The sequence below is a fragment of the Panthera uncia genome, chromosome B1, assembly GCF_023721935.1.
Source record: "Panthera uncia isolate 11264 chromosome B1, Puncia_PCG_1.0, whole genome shotgun sequence".
NCBI lineage: Eukaryota > Metazoa > Chordata > Mammalia > Carnivora > Felidae > Panthera > Panthera uncia.
In genome coordinates this window covers 51,062,896-51,086,352 of record NC_064811.1, presented here as the reverse complement: position 1 = coordinate 51,086,352, position 23,457 = coordinate 51,062,896, and the positions used below count along the sequence as shown (strand labels likewise).

The 23,457-nt window shown below is 32.3% G+C and overlaps 1 protein-coding gene across 2 annotated transcripts in view; it reads left to right on the top strand.

Annotated features, from left to right (window-relative positions):
* TECRL (trans-2,3-enoyl-CoA reductase like) overlaps positions 1 to 23,457 on the top strand; it is a 126,020-nt gene that overhangs the window by 22,966 nt on the left and 79,597 nt on the right. For both annotated transcript variants that reach the window (XM_049630542.1, XM_049630541.1), the window contains exon 2: positions 3,901 to 3,952. In XM_049630542.1, the coding sequence (XP_049486499.1) occupies positions 3,901 to 3,952 (52 nt within the window). The remainder of the gene's footprint in view (positions 1 to 3,900; positions 3,953 to 23,457) is intronic.

Sequence of the window (23,457 nt, the reverse complement as noted above, 5' to 3'; positions counted from 1 at the left end):
TATGCTAAGTTAAATGAGCCAGACAGAGAAAGACAAATACTGTACGGTATTATTTATATATGGAATTTTAAAAAGTGAACTCATAGAACAGAGAGTAGAAAAGCTCTTGCCAGGAGCTGGGGCGACAGGTAGGGGAAATAAGGACAGATTGGTAAAACGGTACAAAATTTCAGTTATACGATGAATAAAGTCAGAGAATCTTTTATATAACCTGAGGACTATAGCTGATGACCCCGTATCATGTAATTGAAATTAGCTAAGAGAGTAGAACTTAAATGTCCTCAGTAAAGACAAAAAAAAAGTGAGCTGATACATGTCTTAATTATCTCAGTGGGGGTAATTCTTTAACAGTGTACAAGTATATCAAATCATTACGTGGTACATTTTATCTTACCATTTAATCTGTCAATTATACCTCAATACAGCTGAAAAGTTTTAAATTAAAAATTTGTATTTTAGTTACAATCTGAAGATTACTTTTTAGTAAAATAATATTTGTTTACTCTGAAAACTCCCTGTCCACTCTGAGTAAAATATATGCAATATATGCAAGTACCTATTCCATTTACTAATGTAAAACCTTCTAATGGAAATGCTTAGAGGCATATTTTGCACTTTCCTCAATTAACCAATCTAAAAATTGATTCTTCAGGCTAGTATTCTTTCTTATGTCTCAAAAACCAGGGATGGAAAGCTCGTGCCATTTAGCTACCCTGCACTAGATATCGTGTGTGTGTGTGTGTGTGTGTGTGTATTTTCATGCCTCAGCATCTATTATTCATTTCGATTCAGTTTATCTTTTATTCTGTTTTTCTGTGTCTTTACCATTGGACACATTTCTTTTCTAAACAAAGTTTACTGACAAATTTTGGTTTGCACATTGCAATTACAGTCAAATGAATTTCAAAGAGGTTGTTGTTTTTCCTTCTCCCTTAATTTTCATTCTTTAAGCAGGATAAACAGTATTCTGAAGACATCGGTTCATTTCAAGGAGTTCCTGAGAAAGTAGCTGAAATATAGTTCTAAAAAGTAGCAATAGTACAAAAATAGGTTTTTTTGTGTGTGTGAAATAATGCAGTATCTTTGTAGGGGGCAAATTCAAACAAATCCTAGATTTCACTTGAACGTGAAAAGCTTTTTCCAAGTCCATCAATTTAAATTGTTGGATAAAGGATAATGACCCAAAACTCAATCATGATCACTTGAAATTTAGAAATAAATATTTCATTCAATTAACAAACACCATTTACCTTGTCTACTTAACATTTTAAGATTAATTTTCTCTAATGAGAGAGAAACATTAATGAAGGGAATTTCAGGATTTCAGATGTTGGAATACTTATGTGTCCCATCTGCACAATCAATTGTGATTTATAAAAGGAATAAATTATTGTGATGATAGTTCATCCTTTTTAAGAGGTATTAAAACTGGCTAAAAAGTAGAAGTTATTATGAATAAACTTCCTGATGGAGCTACAGAGACATCAGTTTTAGTAATCAGAACGTCTTATATGCTCTGTTAATTATCATCTTATCTTCTCTTTGTGCTCCGAGTGCAGCTGAAGGACTGGAGGAGTTGCTCAAACACAGTCTTGTGGCTAATTGAGCATTGCTGTCTGGATCATTTAATAGTTAATGATTTTTTTTCTTCTGTATTTGACTAAAATTGCTCCATATAAGGCAGTTCTCAAAGATTTATTCAAAATCAGCATTTTTCTAACATGTGAAAGTCAAATGTCATTTTTAAAATTGGAAAGTAAATTACAAACTTGGTTAAAAGCTTGCAAAAAAATCCATTTCCACATGTAGGTTTCCTTCAGGAGAATATCATTTTAGTCTTGAAAATTTGCAAATTCAGAGAAAAAAATGCACATATCAAATTAGATTTTTACTTAAGTGATTATACTTGAAGGAAAGCATAGAAGTTTCCACGGAAATCTACTTGAGAAAGATTTCATACCGAATTAAAAACCTTCTGTTTGGGGGACACCTGGTTGGCTCAATTGGTTGAGCCTCTGACTCTTGGTTTCAGCTCAGGTCATGATCTCACAGTTTCCTGTGTTTGAGCCCAGAGTCAGGCTTTGTGCTAGCACAGTCCGCTTGGGATTCTCTATCTCCCTCTCTCTCTCTCTCTCTGTCCCTCCCCTGCTTACCCTGTCTCTGTCTTTCTCAAAATAAATAAATAAACTAAAAAAAATCTGTTTCTATATAACTTTACACTCACAGCTTTATTTTTTATTTCAACAAAAGTGGCTTAAACTTTACTGTATGCTCTCTGGTGCACTAAATGTTGAAACACAGACTAAAATAACACCGGGTCATTCTTTTCAAGGATGTGATTGTCGGAACAATCAGCCTGTAAACACAAGATCATATGCCTTCATAAAGTGATAGCAGAGCAACAGCAAACTCTAATTGAGGAGCTATTGATCATGAAAATTATTTGTTTTTCCTTATTAGACGGCCCTTGAAATGTGTGGTGGACAAGTATTAGTTACTCTAGAAAATAGTATGCGGATTTTAGGCATCCTTATCAGAGGAACCCAGGAAACTGTGAGATAAAACAATGAACAATGTTAAAACAAAGCTCCATGTTTTATAAAATGTAATTCAAATATAAAAGTTAAATTATCAAAATTAAAATATGATATATTCACGTGTCTATTAATTGCCCTCTCTAAAAACTGGTTTACAAATATTTTCTATTATCTTCCAAGCAAGAGCAGTATTATAAAATATTTGAAATTTTATTTTACACACAGCTTCTGTAAGGGCTTTTGTTACATATAGCATATCCAAAATGGGGATTAATATCATCATTCAGTGATTAAATCTTAGAACTTTTTTATTTAGTGGATCATATACGTAGAAGAAATCAGAAAAAAAATTTCTATGAATAGTATAGGATACCATGGTTATAGGTGTATTAAGCAGAGTGGATTATGGTAAAATAAATGCATTCCTTGTTATACATTTAATGTTTAATTAAATATTAAATATAATACAATGTTAATAAGAACTGCCTGGGGTATTATTATGGGCCACCCTTCATGCACTTTTATTTTTCACTTCACTTCTCACAACAACTATAAGATTTTAATGCAGCAATAAAATAAATCATTAACATAGTTTTCTATATGTGTTTTGAGAAAGGAAATATATCTTCTTATATGATCATGAATATGTCCTTTGCTGTAGACTTTGAAGTGTTTTGGGTTTTTTTCATAAGGAACCAGATGCAGAGGGAAATTTGTTTGCAAGTTTGATGTGAACCAAGTCAGACAGTCAAAAAATGTGATGGCTTGAGGTGTTTAAATAGAACTCTCATCCTCATGAGTTTTGCAATTCTGATGAATCCAAATAATATATCTAACATGAATTTCGATGGACCTATAGCAATTTTGGTTGGGGGTTTTAATAACATAACTAATGAGGGGGCTTGGATAGGATTTTTTTTCTGATGATATGCTGAAATAAACATTTCCCTCTTTGCCCACATACATCAATTTCATATGCTGAAGCCCTCTGCTATATACTTTTTACCTTCTATCTTGTATATTTATTCATATTTTAATTGAGATTCTCATCAGTTTGGGAGCCAGAAATTGAATATTATGGGCAGAGAAGATTAAAAAATATATTTTAGAGACAAACACTTGGATAAACTCATACAATACCACCATTATTGCTATGTACAAAAAAAAAATTTACGAAAAGGCATATTGACTCAATATTTCAAGGTTGTCAAAGCAGTAGTGCCTAAAAAGCCATACAAAACACACTAGTTATTTCATAATCATTTTACACTTTATTATTTTATGTTTTCTTCTCAAATATATAGCAAACAAATAGATACTTTTTTCTTACAATTCTTTCTATATGTTTTCTTTTTCTTTTCAGGTGATACAAACATCTACTATTCATGATGTTAAACAAAAATTCCACAAAGCATGTAAGTTTTATATATAATCTAGAATTTATGTTACAGTTTTCTCAATTTGGTTCAAATTTATCTGTAAAAATAAGTTCAATGTTATGATAGAAAGGGTGTATGGAAACCATAATTTTACATGAAATTCAGAAATAATATGGTAAATACTTCTTGACTATAAATACTGTGTTTTCATATCTAACTCTCTTATCCACAATAGTTTTAGTTTTTCACAAAATTATTTTTTCTTTTATATTTGAACATATTTATTAAAGCAGAAAACATCCTATATATGAGAATTCTTAACTGATAAAAAGTATTTATATGTAAACAAAATACTGAACAAAAGTTTTACTGGGTGTGTTTATACTGGTCAAATCTATTCCACAAAGGAACTCTTTATACAATAAATTAAAATTATACTATTTAATTTTATTAATAGCTAAATTACCTAATTAAAGGTTTCATTATTACTGGAAATATTTATATGAGGTTTGTTCAAATTCAGGTTTTATTTTTAAACCTTTCCAGTAAAGTTTACTCATAACTTAAACATAGTGAACGTGTCTTTAATTACTAGGAGGCACTTTTTATATACTCTAATTTTAAAGCAGTTTTAGATACATAGCAAAACTAAGCAGAAAATACAGAGTTCTTATATACCCTCAGGTGTCACATATGCACAGCCTCCCCCATCAACATTTCACATCAGAATAGGGTATTTGTTACAATCTGTGAGCCTACACTGACACCTCATTATTTCCCAAAGTCTGTAGTTTATATTAGAGTTCATCCTTGGTATTTTACACTGTATGGTTTTTGCTAGTGAACATTTTCAATGTCTTGTATTTAGTTGAGCACTATTTCTTTTCTGAAAATATTCTTAAAGTTTACAATTTAATGCTTTAAACTATTTAAAAATACCTCAGAGTAAAATAGGTAGAATTTTTCATAGGAATAGAAAGCATATACAGTATGGAATAGAATTATTTGAAATATGCTTAACCCATTAAAAATTCTTCAAGAAGGTAAGTTTTAATATTCACCACAAAGATGTGTAAGATTTGAGTATGTAGAAATAAGCCACAAAAGGATTATGGTAAGGAAAAGAGAACAGTGCAAAGTGCAAAGATTTGTCGTGGAATTAATTTTCTAACTTGTAGCATGATAAAATCCCCTGTATATTTATGCTACTTCTAAATTATTGAAAAAATTCTCAAACTCCAAATTTGTGCCTTATCACCTACCATTATGTTAGCCATGTTATCCCGTTATTTACACAAGCATTTCTTTATTTATATATTAATGAATTTGTTTGGGTTATTCCTGTCTTCACATAAAATATGGATCTCAAACTAGTAATTGAACTTTCATCTTTGGAAAGACTTAGACTAAACTTCTCTAATAAGATGGTTTCAGAAAGTTTAGATTCTAGCAGTAAGTGAAAAGACACTTGAAAATGATGTTATTACTATAATGTAGAAAGTTGCAATAAAAATGCTTGTATTTAAGTTAATAATAACAACATAATAAATACATGATTTCTCTTATTGTCTGGAAATGAAGAAAAGAATCAAAAGCTAATGCATGTGTAGAAGGCATGTGAAGTTATCTTGATTACTATTTTCTGATTCCTTTTATAATAGTCTATAATATATATAGACATACATAACAGTTACAAGAAATGTTAAAATTTTTGAACCAGAAATTCTGTACTTATGTGGTCCAGAGCCTACTTTTAGTAATAAGTGAAGTTAAGTAGTTCATGAAAAATCTTAGAAATGTCCAGTATCCGAACTGGATAATTAAAAAATATGACAATAATGTGATTAGTTTTAATAGCTATATCAAGACTTGAGGATTTCTTGATGACTATTATTTTACTCGTTTTCTTAGGCATACTTCTAATCTTTAACAACTTTATGTAAACTGTGAATTTTTTCACTTTTTAAAAATTACTGTTAATATCAAAAGTAGCCCATCACTTAAAGAAAAATAATATTCAGTAATTTTGCATTTATTATATGTAGCCAACATGAAAAAAATGCTCAATGTCACTAATTATGAAGGCAATGTAAATTACAACCACAATGTCATCACCTCATATCTCTGAGAATGGCTATTATCAAAAAGACAAGAAATAAAAAGTGTTGGTGAGGATTTAGGGTAAAGGGAACCCTCATGCCCTGTCGGTGGGAATGTAAACTGGTGTAACAACTGTGAAAAATAATACAGAGGTTCTGTGAAAAATTAAAAATAGAAAAAATAGAAATACTCTATGATCCAATAATTCCACTTATCTGTATTATCTAAATAAAAGTGCTAATTCAAAAAGATAAATGCACCCCTATGTTTACACAGCATTATTTATAATAGCCAAGATATGAGAGCATAAGTGTCCACCTAAGTATCCATAAGTAGATGATGGATAGAAAAGATATGCTACTCACATACAGACTCACACACACTCACACACACACACACACACACACACACACACACACACACAGGAATATTCCTCAGCTATTAAAAAAGAATATCTATTTGTAACAATGGTCTGTTTATCTCTAGGTAGACCTAAAAGAGTATTAAGCTAAGTGAGATAAGTCAGACAAAGACAAATACCATATGATTTCAGCATATGATTCACTTTAAAATCTAAAAACCAAAACAAATGAACAAACACACCAAAACAGGAGACTCAAATACAGAAAACAAACTGATGGTTGCCAGAGGGATGAACAAAACAGGTGAAAGAGATTAAGAGGTACAATCTTGTATTTATGAAATAAATAAGACATGGGGATGTGGTATACAGCACAGATAATAGTCAATAATATTGTAAAAACATTGTATGGTGACAGGTGGTAACTTTATATATTGTGATGATTATTTCATAATACATGTAAGTATTGAGTCACTATGTTGTATACCTAAAGCTTATATAATATTATGTGTCAATCATACTGCAATAAAAAAAAGAAATATAATATTCAAGCAATTTGCATTCATTATACTCTATTTCAAAAAAAGTATTGGTCTTCAAGTTTTACAAAGCACAAAAACACAATTTTTGCTAATTACATTACAGAGAATTATCTGTTAGTCAATTAAATTGAACATTATGTTTAATATATTTACCAAATAATAAAAAGCAAGCAAAAAAGTGTTGCTAACACTAACAATTTTACAATGCTAAAAATGAAACAAAACAAAGTTATGTGTTGATTGCCTTAATATTTTATGTTTAACATATTAAATTTTTTTAACGTTTATTTATTTTCACAGACAGAGACAGTGTGAGTAGGGGCCGGGGGGGGAGGGCAGAGAGAAGGAGACACAGAATCTGAAGCAGGCTCTAGGCTCTGAGCTGTCAGCACAGAGCCTGATGTGGGGCTTGAATCCATAAACCGTGAAATCATGACCTGAGCCGAAGATGGATGCTTACCCAACTGAACCACTCAGGCACCCTTATTTAGCATATTTAAAACCCAATAACATTAAATACCTTATTTTCATAAATATATTCCAATCATAACAATCATATATATATATATATATATTTATAACTACAATTGTTAGATTTTTTTTCAAACTTACTTCTTTACTTTCTGACACCGAATAAATATTTTATTACAACACTTCTGATGGTGTTTATTTTTACGCCCTGCAGTTATAATAGGAATTGCTAATCTTGTAAAGAAAAAAACAAACTCATCAGAGGAACTGGGTTTCCTGAGGGGAGAGTTCTCCTTATATGTCTTTTATCTCTATTCTGTGTTCTCTTCGGTGTTTTGACTGATCTTGATTTCTAGTCTCCCTATTATTTCTCAGACTTTGTGTCAGCTTTACATTTTTCTTAGTTCTATTTTAAAATTTTCTTTACTGTGATTTTTTTGTCCTGTATATGACTATCTTTTCCTCTCCCAGGGTTTCTAATTTCTTAGTTCTGCTGTATTATAAGAGTCATGTTTTAGATTACCCTGGAGACAGTATGGCCCTCAGACTAGTGAAAGAAATATTGAATAGGGAGAAAATTACAATGAAAATATTAGCAGCAAGGTAAGAGGAAAAGAGGAATGGTTTCATGAAAAAGTGATTCTGATAAAACTTTCAATTATATATATGCACACACACAGTTATCTATTTCTTAATGCACAAAAATTCATGAAATGCCTCAGCTGCAATACTCCACTAGTCTTTCTTTACCTCCATACATTTCTTTACTCACATTTGTAATTATTGTTCTTGATTGTATCTTGAAGCCTCTCCTATAGAGTCTCAAATATCATCATGCTATATGTTGTGCTTCACTTACTCTCATATTCTCACAAAGATTGTGTAGAAGAATTAAACCTCGTTGTTAAAGCTGAGCTGAAAAATTAAGAATCATTCAAGGTCCAGGTGACACTCTGACTAAAAACTATGTGAATATTTTCTAAGATTTCAAAGGATTAAAAAACCATCCATGTTAAAAACAAAACAAAACTCTGTTACATAATCTGAGTAGCTTTACCTTATTTCATGTTACTCAATTCAACAACTATCCCATGATTTCTTTATTTTAAGTTAAATTTAATATTCTCTTGGGGTATAATATGACTTTATTAGAATGATTTTTAATATTTTATGTTCTAAAAAATAATAGAACTTACAAAAAGCCACAGCCAACTGTGTGTATACTAATGTAAATCTGTAATGATGTAATCCATATTGTAGATCTAATCAATTGACAAAGTATTTGCCAGAATGACAAGTAAATTCCAGTGGAAAAATTCTGCCTGAATGTTATAAGTTATTTTGTTATGCTTTATAATACTCAAAATTATTTAAGTTCCTGTAGTCTAGACCTCCACAGAAGTGAGATGTATGCAATAGTTAGCATGGACAAAGCAGGAGATATATTAATAAAAATAATTTAAAGATTTGTCAAAGTAAAGGTCTAGTGAATACATTCTTTTGGAGCTGTATCATTACTTATCTTAGGAAGGAAGCCAAGGAATCTAAACCAGAAATTAGAAAATACCATTGCCGTACAAAGTTGTATAAAGGTAGAATTTCATCTAAACAGCTTTTTTTTAAAGAAAAAAAATCTTTTTTTTCAAATTTTTAAAAACTTTTTGTAGTTAAGGGTGATTTGCAACCACAAGATAAGGTGCTCTGAAAGCTATTACAACATCATCCATAATCTCTAAAAAGAAACTAATCATCAACCACTTATTGTGAATGATGACTTCTATGATTGTTTGGTGGAGGTAAATACCATAATTACAATTAAGATGGATGAGATAAAAGCTATCTCTAAAAATCTGATATACAAGGGAAGCCATTTTAGATTTCTTTAAAAGTCAATATGACTGTATATAAACTTTGTTTAAACAAAAAGCCTGATTTATGGCCCATCAAGCATCCATTGTCTACTTGCTTTGTAAATAAGTAGCCTAAAGGAAAACCATCTTGTCCTTAAGATAACAATCAGTGCTCTTACTCCCTGCATTCCTTGATGTTAACACTTGTGATTCCTGCCTATATGCTAATTTAAAAGCTTTTGAGCTTTTGCTAAAAAGTATGTAACTTTATAAAAATTCTTCCTTTTCCAGAACACTTTCTTCCCTGTGAAGAGCACGTTTCCCAGACCACTATTCTAACTTAGGGCAAATAAAGCTCTCTTTCTTATGTTTAGAGACTATAAAAAGTTCCTTCATTTTGTGTTGACACTGTTATGCCCAGAATTCATGATCCCCAAATACCACCAGGGAGCCGAGTCAGATGTAAAAGCAAAAGAGCCTTTATTCGAGCTAGCTCCAGCTCAATCCCCTACCTGCACCAACATAGCGGTGAGATACCCGGGAGAGAGAGCAAGTTTCAAAAGGACAAAGGTTTTATTGGGGTCTAGGGGCAGTTGGTGAGGTAATGGCTGTGGTTTCAGCCGATTGGCTGGGGAAGGGTCTGAGTCCCGTTAGGCAGGTGAGTAGACGGTTACTCAAGGGGAGGAGGCGTGGTCAAGGTGAAGGACACAGAACAAGATGGAGTTGGCCGCGTAAGCCCGCCCTTTCAGACACCAGTTTTAACGTTGGGTGAGATATAAAATTCAGTGAATATTTGAAGAATATTGAATGAGATCCAATCTTTATGCAGTAACAAATCACATAACTTTCCCAAAATGTTTTTTTAACGTTACATCATAACTTGTATTTTCAAAGCTTATATCAAAGTTTGTACACAATTGACAAGAGTAACCATGTAAAATTTTGATTCATGTGAGCATGTGTACAAATACTTGATGAATAGTTTCTTTCTAGATAATTCATCATAAATATTTTGGATTCTTATGTGAGACTAAAGTTTTAATACTTTTCTATTTTTTAAAAAAATTTCAAGTAGTAAATACTTTTTTAGTGTTTCTAGATCAGGTTTCTTTTGAAATTATCAAAATAAATTAGGATGTGTGATATTTTGTTTTATAATAAGAAATATATATTTGGTTTTCCTTCCAGTTTTTGGCACAGAGCCTCTATAACTGCCCCTTGATACTTAAAACCTCTATTTCTCCTTCAAATGAATGTCACTTTGTTAAATTTCATATTTTCTGTCAATGATTATAGCACCATTTATCGTTGTTCTTTGGACATTTGAATCCCTTTAAAAAAATTGTTCATTAAGTTTAAATTTTCTCTTAGGCAGAGAATCCCTATTCTTTACCCCATGCTTGCTCATATCTCTTTATATTACTTGGAATAATCTTTCTATCTTTAAAAAATTCGCTAGGGGCGCCTGGGTGGCTTGGTCAGTTGAGCGTCCGACTTTGGCTCAGGTCATGATCTCACGGTCCGTGAGTTCGAGCCCTGCGTTAGGCTCTGTGGTGACAGCTCAGAGCCTGGAGCCTGTTTCAGATTCTGTGTCTCCCTCTCTCTCTGACCCTCCCCTGTTCATGCTCTGTCTCTCTGTCTCAAAAAGAAATAAACGTTAAAAAAATTTTTTTTTAAATATTTGCTAAATTATCAAGACATAAATGACTTTTTGTTCCATATGAGAATCCTTGATTTTTATACTCTCATTTTTTAAGTTGAAATTATTATAGCTGATGTCACAGAGCTGTTGCTATCAAATATTGTGCTTTATAATATCTTTGGATGTCCTACTGTAGTTACCTTGCATTAACATTCATAATAAGAAAAATAAATATAGTTAACTTTTATGAAATAGTCATTCTTTGTTATGAATATCCTAAGATATTCCTGTGCAGCAAATATTTAAAAATATCACAGCAATTTTATGATCATCTTATAGTATTCTGATTTTCATTTTACAGATAAGTCTTTTTAAAAGATTAGATAACTTGCCTGTGGTCACATAGCTAATAAGTGGCAGAGCTGGAATTCAAACTCAGAAAATAGGGCTCTGTAACCTGTATTCGAACCACTAACCCCATCCATTGCCTCTTTTTTACTGAATCATGTTTTTAATTATTTTTTAGGCAGAAATTCAAATAATACTTCTTTATTTTACTTCAGAAATACTATGGTTAGTCCTCATTTGCAAAAAGGAACTAATTCAAGACTTTGTTTTACAAATTATGTAATGAATAATATTGCTATAAGTCTAAGTATAGTTCACAATTGGCTATAAAAACTGAAATCTCTGGGTAATGTTACATGACACCATAAGATCAACTATGAAATTAAAAACAATGATTAATATGAGTAAGAAGAATGAATGCAAATATGGTTTGTAATTGCTAATGGAATTTTCTCCTGTGAGATTGATCTAAGAATTAGATCAATGATCTAAGAATTAGATCTAAAAGAAGTTTCTGAAAGAAAAATCAAGTCATTTTATCCATGACCTCTGTGTTATCTATTAGTTGACAATACCAAGTTTCTTTTTTTATTTATTTATTTTTTTTATTTTTTTTTCAACGTTTTTTATTTATTTTTGGGACAGAGAGAGACAGAGCATGACCGGGGGAGGGGCAGAGAGAGAGGGAGACACAGAATCGGAAACAGGCTCCAGGCTCCGAGCCATCAGCCCAGAGCCATCAGCCCAGAGCCATCAGCCCAGAGCCATCAGCCCAGAGCCTGACGCGGGGCTCGAACTCACGGACCGCGAGACCGTGACCTGGCTGAAGTCGGACGCTTAACCGACTGCGCCACCCAGGCGCCCCTGACAATACCAAGTTTCAATGATGTTTATAATCTACTTGTCTCTGCAGTTCAGAGCCTGGGGAAGGTGGGGCAGGGGAAGAAGCATGAGAAAGAACAATGGAATTAGCAGACCAATTGTAGTTTCAGCCACATGAAGGGATTTATTTGTGACAGTTGAAATGCATATAATTCTTTGCCGAAAGGCCAGGGAGATATAAACAATGCTAAACTTTGAAAGGTTCAAGGAGAATAACTCAAAACAAAGATAACACAGTAGAAGGATTTATGACACATCATATAGAATAATGAGTATTCTCTAGGCAATCTGAAGGAGCCTCCTGGACAAGGCTGTAGAATTCCCTGATCTCTCAATGAAAGAAGCTAGAAAAATGATAAATGTAACCAAGGGAAGAAGTGGCAGAATTTTTATCTTAAAAAAGCTCTCCACTCATACCTCTATAAGTAGCTAACGTTCTTTTTCTAATAGTTTCTTCAGCAACAGAAATTATTAGCTTTATCAATAATTTAAATGAAGAAATGGAGTGATCTGGCAGATTATTCAGTCGGGTAACAGTCAATGTTGCATTTTGGGGAAGCTATGGGAATTAAGTGGCTATTTCACTTCTAGAAATCTAATCACCAAAGTCCAGTAAGACCCTTGGCCAGGGGGAGAAATACCACCATTGAAAAGAACAGCTTTAAATCCAAATGACAGCCCTGCCTTAGTTTAAAGCTAAGTTCTCTTTTCTGCTTATTATGGATCTTTGATAAGAAATACAATTGCTGAGAAGTCTGTTTTGCTTGCTGTTTGCTACGAGCATTGTGAAACCTTTCCTGAATGTAGTCTGATATGTAATAGAATAAGTGATTGTACATAAACTAACCGGCATTTCTCGCTTCTGTAAACCTGCTTGCTTAACACATTCCTCCCCTACCCCCTTCCCCCTTCCCCCTTTTCCTCCTGCCACAAGTAACGGACAAAGCCTTCCCGCCAAAGGACAGACAAAGGATGCCCAATCAGAGAACAACAAATGTCCTTACTTTAAAACCAACTAATCAGGCCCCTCATAATTTGAAACCTCCCCTGTGCTATTTGTCTCTGTCTATAAAAACGCCGTACCAACCCTGATCGGGGCCTCTCAGCGTCACTGGCGACGAGTGCGCAGAGGTCCAGGTTCGAACCTGCAATAAATGACCCTTGCCGCTTGGCTTTGACTTACGACTCTGGTGGTCTCTTGCGGGGGGTTCGCGACCTCGGGCATTACACCATTGTTTTAATATTACATGTAGATTTCAAGATTGAGATAAGTTAATAAGTTAATAAGTTAACATTGATGTTCTGGTCACTGAAGAACTTCTAACAAATTTGCCAAATGGCACACAAAAAATAGGTTATATGGACAAAAAACGTCTTTCAAGTAACTGCATTCTTGATGAACCTCATACAAAATATTTCAGGAAAAGAATAAATTTTTATGAAATATATTTAACCCATTTAAAATTTAACAGGATTTTCAAAATATCTCTCCTTTATTTACCATACTGTATACATCATTTGACAATTTTATCCCACATATTGTTAATTTTCCTTCAGTAAAGAAAGAATTGTATAATTTGAAGCCAAATAACATTTGGTAATTTAAAAAAAAAAAGTTGTTTCACAGAAAATGTTTTATAAGTTTCCACATGATTACCTCACAAAATAATAGTTTAAATTTTTTTGTATTTTCACTTTTAGCTTTAAGAAAAAAAAAATTTTTACTACTTGAGTACCAAAAATTATTTCATTCAACTTAATTCAACAAATACTCATTAATAAAGTTAAATGATCAGGTACTATGCTATACTACTAAAGATAATATTCATAGTGTAGCCATTGTCTAGTATGGTTTTTTGGCATACTAAAACACTATGTGTATGCACACAAACATATACACATACATACACAAATTGAATGACTTCCCAGAATTGATTAATGTTGAATTCATTAGTTAAAAATAATTAAAATTTTATTTTACATTAATGTTAGTAAATGTTACTTTGTGTGTCCACACATGCTCTCTGGATTCTTAAAAGTAGTTGACAGGATATACCTAACGTTCTTTCCTTTTAGTAGATTTCAAAATAGTTTAACAACTTTGTATGTTAACGGAGAGAAATGTCAAATCTTTAAAAAAACAAAAGTAATTCTGAAAGAAGATTGCTTCCCTAATCTTGAAATTTTAGAGAAATTGATGATTCATTTCCTGTTAAAGTGGCAAATTGAGATTGAAAAAAAAAAGAAACTAAAGAATGTATCATCTACCAATATATTAAGGGCTGCAAACATTTTGAGATAAAAATATTTTCAAAAGAAATATCTCAAGTCTATTCTATTATAGTGTATATAGGTACTATAAATCACAACGTGTAGTAATATATTGTTCAAAACATGGTTTTTAATGATACCTCGTTAATGTTTTCTATTATGAAATTCAGCTAATGATATATAGAATAATATAATTTTGTTTTCTCTAACTGCCCTCGCTATATGTACCTCTCAATTTTTTTTTTTTTTTTTTTTTTTTACTTAAGCCCATATTTTCTTTGTGGTTTCAATTCAAATCATAGTGTAAGCCACTGGCACATATCAATGTCCCAGGTGTTGAAAATAGACCTCTTCTTATTGTAACTACTTTAAAATACTCGTCAAATTTACATTGCTATATACTTAATATCATCAGAAACTCACATAAATGTTGAAAATTCAATTTACCTATGTGATGTATTACTGTTTGCACAATCTTAGATCAAAGCGTTAGGAACGGATGGCCATTTTGCCAGTCAAGGTTCATGTAATACAACTGTCATGACTAATAATACAATTCCTAAAGTGCATGAGGTATGATCCTGTCTGTAAACTGTTTAGTCTCTCATTATGGCACAACGTTTAAACCTGTGTATTGCTATGCAATGTCAGGGCTATTTTGATTCATCTTTCATGACATGCTGATATTCCCAAAGCGTGATATTATGAAATAGTTTTGTTGTATAATATGCAAACATCAAAATAGTTGGGTTAGCAATGTTGGAACTTGAGCAAGTGCCTACAATATAAATTCACCAAATATCAGAAGAGATAGATTATCTATAGCACATGATTGATTTCCAATTTATATTTGAATATGTGAGTGTGTGAAGAAATTTAAATTCAAAAGGAGACAGATATTGGGACAGTGAAATATCTAGACTGGTTAATATACCATATAAGGGAGTATTCTCAAAATGTGAAACCAGAAAGCACACACAGCACTAAAGCCACCGGTACAAAATCAAAGATCATCTTGCAAACTTTAATGCACAAGCAATGGTTTTTTTCTTCTTTTTTTCTTTTCCTTTATTTCTTCCTCTAAAAATTGTTTTGGCTAACCAAAAAAAATTTGGTTAAATTGCAATCATTAGCAGGATTATAGATGAGTAATATAAAACAAGGGAATCTATTAAGACATAGCTTACTCTTATAGTATTAATCTTCTCATTTCTGAGAAAATTTTCAGAAAGACATGGAATGCATCACAGTGGAATTTTATGTAAATGATCTAAAAACAAGCACATGAGCTTTTAAAATGGTTTATTAATAACACTTCATCATTACAAGGAAATGTCTAAAATGAGTTATTTGTGCTTATATATTTTGTCACCTATCTAGTTGGTTTAAAAATATCTTTCATTTTTCAAATTTCATAAAATATGTCATATTCAAAGTTCCTCGGACCCTATTACAAATCCCCTGAAAATATAATCTCCACGTTAAATTCAGATGTGCTAAAATGTACCACAATGTTTTTATAATCCCAAAGATATTAATGTGCCAATTTCTCATTTTCATGTATTATTTTTTGTTTGATTTGTATGTCCTTTGTCGGCAAAGCATCATATTCAATAAGTGAGATTATTTTAGCAAGATAACAATAGCTTCAATTTTTAATATAATAAAAGAATAAACATACAAGATAAATTTCCAAAAATGCAAAATCTCACAAAGATTAAAGCATTAGCTTCCTAATATAAATGTTTTTACTAAAGGCTAGAGATACTTTTCTATGCCTATATACACAATTTCACATATCTTTTTTTTTTTATTTTTAAGTTTATTTATTTATTTTGTGAGGGAGAGGGAGCTTGAGAGAGGGCAGTAGCAGGGAGAGAGGGAGAGAGAATCTCAAGCAGGCTGTGTGCTGTCAGTACACAGCTTGACTCTGGGCTTGATCTCAAGAACCATAAGATCATGACCTGAGCTGAAATCAAGAGTCAGACACATAAATGACTGTGCCACCCAGGTGCCCCCCCCCCCCCCGACAATTTCACATATCTTATACATTGGTCTCTAATAGCTTTTCCTATCAACATATTTTCTCAGTGTATTTCTGTGTAAATATATATTGACCTACATGATAAATATTACTGGAGATATACTTTTCTGTGGATGTGCAATACACATTTTCTGGATACACATTCTAATTGATTCTATAATAAAGAAATATTATGCTTATTTATTCATCACTATTTGTTGAATGTTGAAAAATATTTAGCAGACATTTAATATGTACCATGCATCAAGTTATTTATTGATCAGAATAATTCCTGTTTGTAAAATTATTTAATTGTATTTGTAAGAATAATAGCAGGGAAAAAATGCTGTTATAGAGAATAACCTCACTTCAAATCTTAACATGTATGTATTGCCAAATTTTCTCCCCTAATTTGTAGACTTAAAAGAGTACTTCAGAGTTTTTCTTCCCTTTCCTAATTAGTACTGTATATTAACAAGTTAATAAGTTTTGATAATTTATGTATGGAAACAAATAATTTAGCATTAGATTTCATTTGTTGAATCATTAGTGAATTAATTTTTTCATACTCTCCTTTGAGATTTTTATGTATTTTTTTCTGGAAATTGCCTGTTCATAGTGTTCACCCATATCTTTGACTACTTGGATGTTTTTGCTGTCTTAATAATATAGAAAATCTTTATGAATTAGTATATAGGTAACAAACACTTTTCCCCATTTTTGGAAGAAAAATCAATTTTATAGATCCAAATTAATCAATTTTTTTATTTTCTGTTTTCTGTTTTGTGACCTATTTGAGTATCATTTCATCCTCTAATCTTTGGAAATACTGATTTATGTTTTATTCAAATACTTGTAAGTTATAGTTTTATTTTTCACATACGTTTTTTAATATCTGTAATTTATCTTGGTAGAGGGGATGGAGTGAAGAATTCTCACCATTTTAATTATATTTTATGTTTATGATTTTAATTTCTGGTCACATATCATGATTAGTGAAATTATATAGCTATTTTCTCTCTTTCTGATTTATTTTTATTATTTTATTCAGTGTTTTACAAAACAATATCGAAATATTAGGGAATTATTTCTACATTAAAAATGTTTTTTGGTAATTTATCTGGTATCATGATTTCTCCATTCTTTCATTGACAATTTTGGTTAGATAACTTCTTGATATCTCTTTCATGTTTTGTTTAGGGTACATAAATTTGAATTCAAGGAGATTATGTTTTGTATATATTATAATCCAAACATTTCTAAAATACCTTTATATTTCATTTTCCAGTAATGACTTTTTTAAGTCAATATTTATTTATTTACAGACCATTACAGTTTACTGTATAAATTGCCAAAAACAGGTAGTATTTTGTTTTCTCAAAAAGAAAAACAAAAGGAAGAAAAAGAAGAAGAAGAAGAAGAAGAAGAAGAAGAAGAAGAAGAAGAAAAAGAAGAAGAAGGAGAAGAAAAAGACACCAAAACAAAAACAAAATAATTCCAAAAGTAGATAGGTTAAAGTAGCATTTTGTAGGAATGAATGGAGATTTTAGTCTTTTTCACAAATTGGTTGCTTTCTTTTAGGCCGATTCTCTAGCATCTCATGCTACTTTAAGATTACTATTGGCTAACTCCTAAAATCAATTTCTTCAGTGCTAAGTATTATACTTATGACATCCTAGAAGCTTGATTTTTCCCCGTGGTCAGATGTTTAATGTTTTCAGCCAAAAATATTAAATGCCTTTTGGAAAAACTAAATCCTGAGTCTGTGCACATTTTAGCAGTAGCAAAGGGTTGAGTAATAAATAAGAATACTACATATTGGAATTAAATGCAATGTCTGTTTAAAAAGAAAAAAAAAACAAAATAAATGAGGATGACATTCTGAAAATATGACAATATTGACCCTGCATGGCACTCTCATCTTCCCACCAGTTAGTTTAATGAATAATAGTTCTTTCTTGAAACAGGTTAGAGTAAAATATCCCCAGAATAAATCCACATTATTAAAGATTTCAGTAATAATCATCTAAGTGATAATAGGGTGGTAGTATGTAGTATAAATGTATTTTGTGCATTTTAATATACATATACCTCATGTGTGTGTGTGATTATGTGTATGACATATATATATATATATGTAGTTATTTTCTTAACTATAGAATATCTTAATTCCCTCTTACGGCATCTTTTGAGCCTAAAAGCTTAATGTTGTAATTTCCAAAAGGTACCTAAATAATCTAAAAAACTCAAAGGAAAAGATTTAATCTACAAAAAATATTTTAGATAGACATTTCTATAGTATCATTTTGAGGTTAAGCAATGTTTATCAAGTGAAATCCATATACTTTGTCACAATCCACAGTACATCATTTATCCAGTATACTTTTAAAATTTAAGTCATGAAGTTTTCTCTAACATGTAATCTCTACCTATTTTAAGATTCATGTCATTCTAGTATATTATCCTTCATTCTTCTTTGTTTTGTACTTACCTACCCTTTCTCTATTTTGAGAGATCTAATAAATTCTTGCTATTAGATTCCCCTTCATTTTAAGCCCCAGCATTACATTGAAAATTACATCTAAAATGATAATCCAATATGATACTTTCAAAACTACTTGCTTTTCCTGGAATTTTCACTTCCACTCTGCTTTAGCTACTTATCACTTATCCATGCCATGAGATTTGACATTAGTTATAACTGAATTTTAATATTTGAAACTAAACAAATCACTTGCCCATGTACCATTTTAAATATCTCACTGTTTTGCTCTAGGACTCACAGTTTCTGAAACTCAGAGAAATATAGTCTCTAAAACACTACATTTCTTCTGATTTATCATCTAGATTAAAGTTTATGTTGTATATTATCTAAACTGCTCTTTTACTAGTTGATCCATATTTCTCCCTAGCTTAAAACTATTCCACGCTTTACCTAAACTGCTCTCTTACAGGTTAATCCATAATAGACATTTAGGTCCACGAGGCAATTCTCTCTCCAAATCCTTAGATTTACTCTTTTAAGTCTTTTTTTTTCTGTATCTTCAAATGTCGCCTAAAAATTATTTTACAAGAATTTGCTAACTTACAAACCGCTTATACCAATTCCATCACTCTTCCTTTCTCCATCACTTAGCCCTCACTTCAGAATATTCTTCTTTGTCCTTTTGCTGAAGACCTTCCTAAGGTCACTAGAGTTTCCCTTTTGCTAGGGCAGTGGATCATCTTTGGTCATGTGTAACCTGAACTCCCAGCTGCACTTGACTGGGTACACCATCCTGTTTGACTCCTTTGGTTTGATTCTAATTCTGTCCACTTGGTTCTAAGATCTAATTTCTTTGTCTTCTCTCTGACCTTTCATTCTCAGACTCTTTGAGGACTTCACATCATTGTTAGGTTTCTTTCAGCAACTCCCATGGTTTTAAAATTAACACTAATAAATGAATGAAATGAAAGCTGTCTCTTTCCCAGAATTTTGACTCTATAATAAACAGCCAGTGTAGCATCTTAATATCTTGTATTTTTTTGCAGACACTTCAGCATTTTCATTAGAGTTTTGACACATAAAACTGAGGGAATAGATTCAATCTGGAAACATCCAACGTTTTTGTTTGTTTGTTTGTTTTTGTTTTTGTTTTTTCCATATTCCAAGAATTTGTAAAGACTGAAATGAACTAACTCTTGGAACAATATAAAATGAATGTAGTTCATACTGAATTATTTTGCAATGTAAAAACGCCCAGGGTTTCTTAACATAGATGATTTTAAACTTCTCAACTGTTTATCTGACTCTGCTGAAATTGTTTTTGGACTTCTCAGTATTTGCCACAATTCGTTAATGAGAAACCATATTCATCCTAACTGTTCTGTTTATATTTGAAGCTATTGGGTTTGGGAAATGGCAAGTTAATGTAAACTTGCCTAACTCTAAAATAAACAGAATATTTTAATAATAAGAGCAACTATTTGTGTATGTATATAGGTGTGTGGTACTATGCACATATGTGTGCATACAGCCATATTACATTCATTAAAATCCTTGGATTGGGTGTTAAAATGTAGCTTTCTTTCTATTTCTTTTCAATTAAATGAGTGACTGTTACTAAAAACAAATAGCAATTCTGTACAATTAGTATATCTGAAATTTGCACATTGCCTTCTCATAATCACAGTACAAGTCTCTGTAATTTTTATTCTAGATACCAATTATAGTTTTGGATATATTTCCTCACACATTGATCTGCTCTAGTATCTTATCCCTGCTACCCTGGTACTTTCAGCATCAAGTTCAAGCTCCTCATGGCACATAAGGCCCTCATAATTTTTTCATACTCTATATGTATGTGGGTGGGTATGTTTCTTGGTGGCAGCAAAGAAAAATGTATTTAATAGATAATTTGAGGGGTGGGTGGGGAATGTTTTCTGAGTATTGTTCCTGTTAAATAACAACTACACTTTGACTATGAGATTATTTCTACTTCTTGATTGTTTACTAGGCGTATCTATTTGTGACAAATAATCAGTTTATATAAATTCAGGAATGATATTAGCCTGATGTGGAATTTACAACTGTTCATACCCTTTTTTTTTCTGAGCATAGTATCATTTTGAACCAACCACCAATAGCAGTTTAATGCAGAAAACAACATGAACACATTACATTACAGACAAATAGATACAATATCACAATATCTTTTTCTTACCTGACTCAATTTGCCCATGTGCTCTGCCTTGAAAGTGTCTATTGTCTTTTTCCACCTTATTATTCAGCTCTTTCAAATATTTCTTACATACAATTCCATCAACTTTTCTTTTACTTTATTAAAACAAGGTAAAGTCTCATTTTCCCGTTATTTATTTATTTTTAAACACCTTTTCAGCTGTACTGGTATTTTTATTATGATCATTACTGGTATCTCTTAGTAAACACAATACAGAGTTGTACAGGTTTTAATACTCTGGTCCTAACTACTCTTCATACCTGTTATTTTCAGGGTATGATTTTGCAGAAAATGTATTCCAAGAATGCAAATATCATTTGTTAGCGAAAATCTTTTTATCTGTACAAACGACTACAAGGTTTTATGTTGTTTTCTTTTACAATTAAAGTTAACATAGGGCACCTGGGTGGCTCAGTCCTTTGAGGGGCCAACTTCGGCTCAGGTCATGATCTCATGGTTCATGGGTTCCAGCCACATGTGGGGCTCTGTGCTGACAGCTCGGGACCTGCAGCCTGCTTCGGACTATGTGTCTCCCTCTTTCTTCCCCACTCCTGCTCACGCTTTCTCTCTGTCTCTCTCTCAAAAAATAAACATTTAAAATGTTAAAATTAAAGTTAACACATTGTGGGGGTGCCTGGGTGGCTCAGTTGTGTTTGACTCTTGATTTTGGCTCAGGTCATGATCTCAATGTCATGAGTTTGAGACCTGCATCAGACTCTGTGCTGGGCATGGAGACTACTTAACATTCTCTTTCTCTCTCTCTCTCTCTCTCTCTCTCTCTCTCTCTCCCTCCCTCCAAAAAAAAATTAAAGTTAGTAAAACATTTTAAGGTAGTTTTTAATAGTTTCTGGTACTTCGCAAACATCTCATTTAACACTCACAACATCCCTATTAGATACTTTCGTTATATTTCTATTTCTGTAAATATTTTTGCTTAACAGATGAGAAAAATAAAATTCACAGAGTTAACTTGCCTAGGATAAATAAGATAGCCAGTAGATTTTCACACCAAGAGTTAAGTCCAGACAGTGACTATCTACTTTGCAGTTAACTAGAAAAGGAATACTGACTTTTTATGTAGGAAAAATGATTTATTATATAGTAACTAATTTCACATTTGATTGAGTATGCATATATAACTTCTACTAATTCTTCTTCAATAAGAGGCCATATGTTTATTCAAATCCTATAAAACTCCTCTGTGCCTGGCAGTCTTCTAATTAACGCATATACAATGGTAATAAAAATGATTGCATCTGTCTGTTCTTATGGAGGTAGAAACATCTTTAAGAGTGCATAAATGGGGCGCCTGGGTGGCGCAGTCGGTTAAGCGTCCGACTTCAGCCAGGTCACGATCTCGCGGTCTGTGAGTTCGAGCCCTGCGTCAGGCTCTGGGCTGATGGCTCGGAGCCTGGAGCCTGTTTCCGATTCTGTGTCTCCCTCTCTCTCTGCCCCTCCCCCGTTCATGCTCTGTCTCTCTCTGTCCCAACAATAAATAAAAAACGTTGAAAAAAAATTAAAAAAAAAAAAAGAGTGCATAAATAATTTTAGATAGGAAGACAAAAACAGGGTAATGAAAAAAAGTAACTGGAAAATAATACTGGGATCTGCTCCATTGGATAGCAACAGGGAGATTCTCTCTGTACAGGAATCATCCAGAAACTCCGATTTAGACACCAACAATTGAATAATTCAGGGTTTAGTGTTTGCCAGGTAGTGAGAGAGAGGGAGAGTAGTGCAAAGTAGTAGATTTTTCATTAGTGTGTTATTGGACCCTAGGATTGAGCCTAGAGAGGAATGGACATGTGGGAGAAATAGTAATAATAATATGGTAATTGTTGGAAAATATTTGAAGAATCAAAGAATATTTCAAAGTTATATTTAAATCACCAACAATAATAAATAAGTAATGGTGGATAGTGTGTTCTCCATGAGTGTTTTAAGTGGAAAGACCAGTCCATCATAGATGGCAACAAGAAGAAATAAAATTAGGTAGTAAAGTCTGAATATATGAAATCCACAAGGAGAATGGAGAAAAATGTTTTGGAAACAGCATTTAAAGCAAGGAGGATTCCTTATACATTTTCATGCCCAAAATTGGATAAGTTTAATGTCAATAATAAATACTAGTTGAAAGATATGCAGAGAGGGGCGCCTGGATGGCGCAGTCGGTTAAGCGTCCGACTTCAGCCAGGTCACGATCTCGCGGTCGGTGAGTTCGAGCCCCGCGTCAGGCTCTGGGCTGATGGCTCGGAGCCTGGAGCCTGTTTCCGATTCTGTGTTTCCCTCTCTCTCTGCCCCTCCCCCGTTCATGCTCTGTCTCTCTCTGT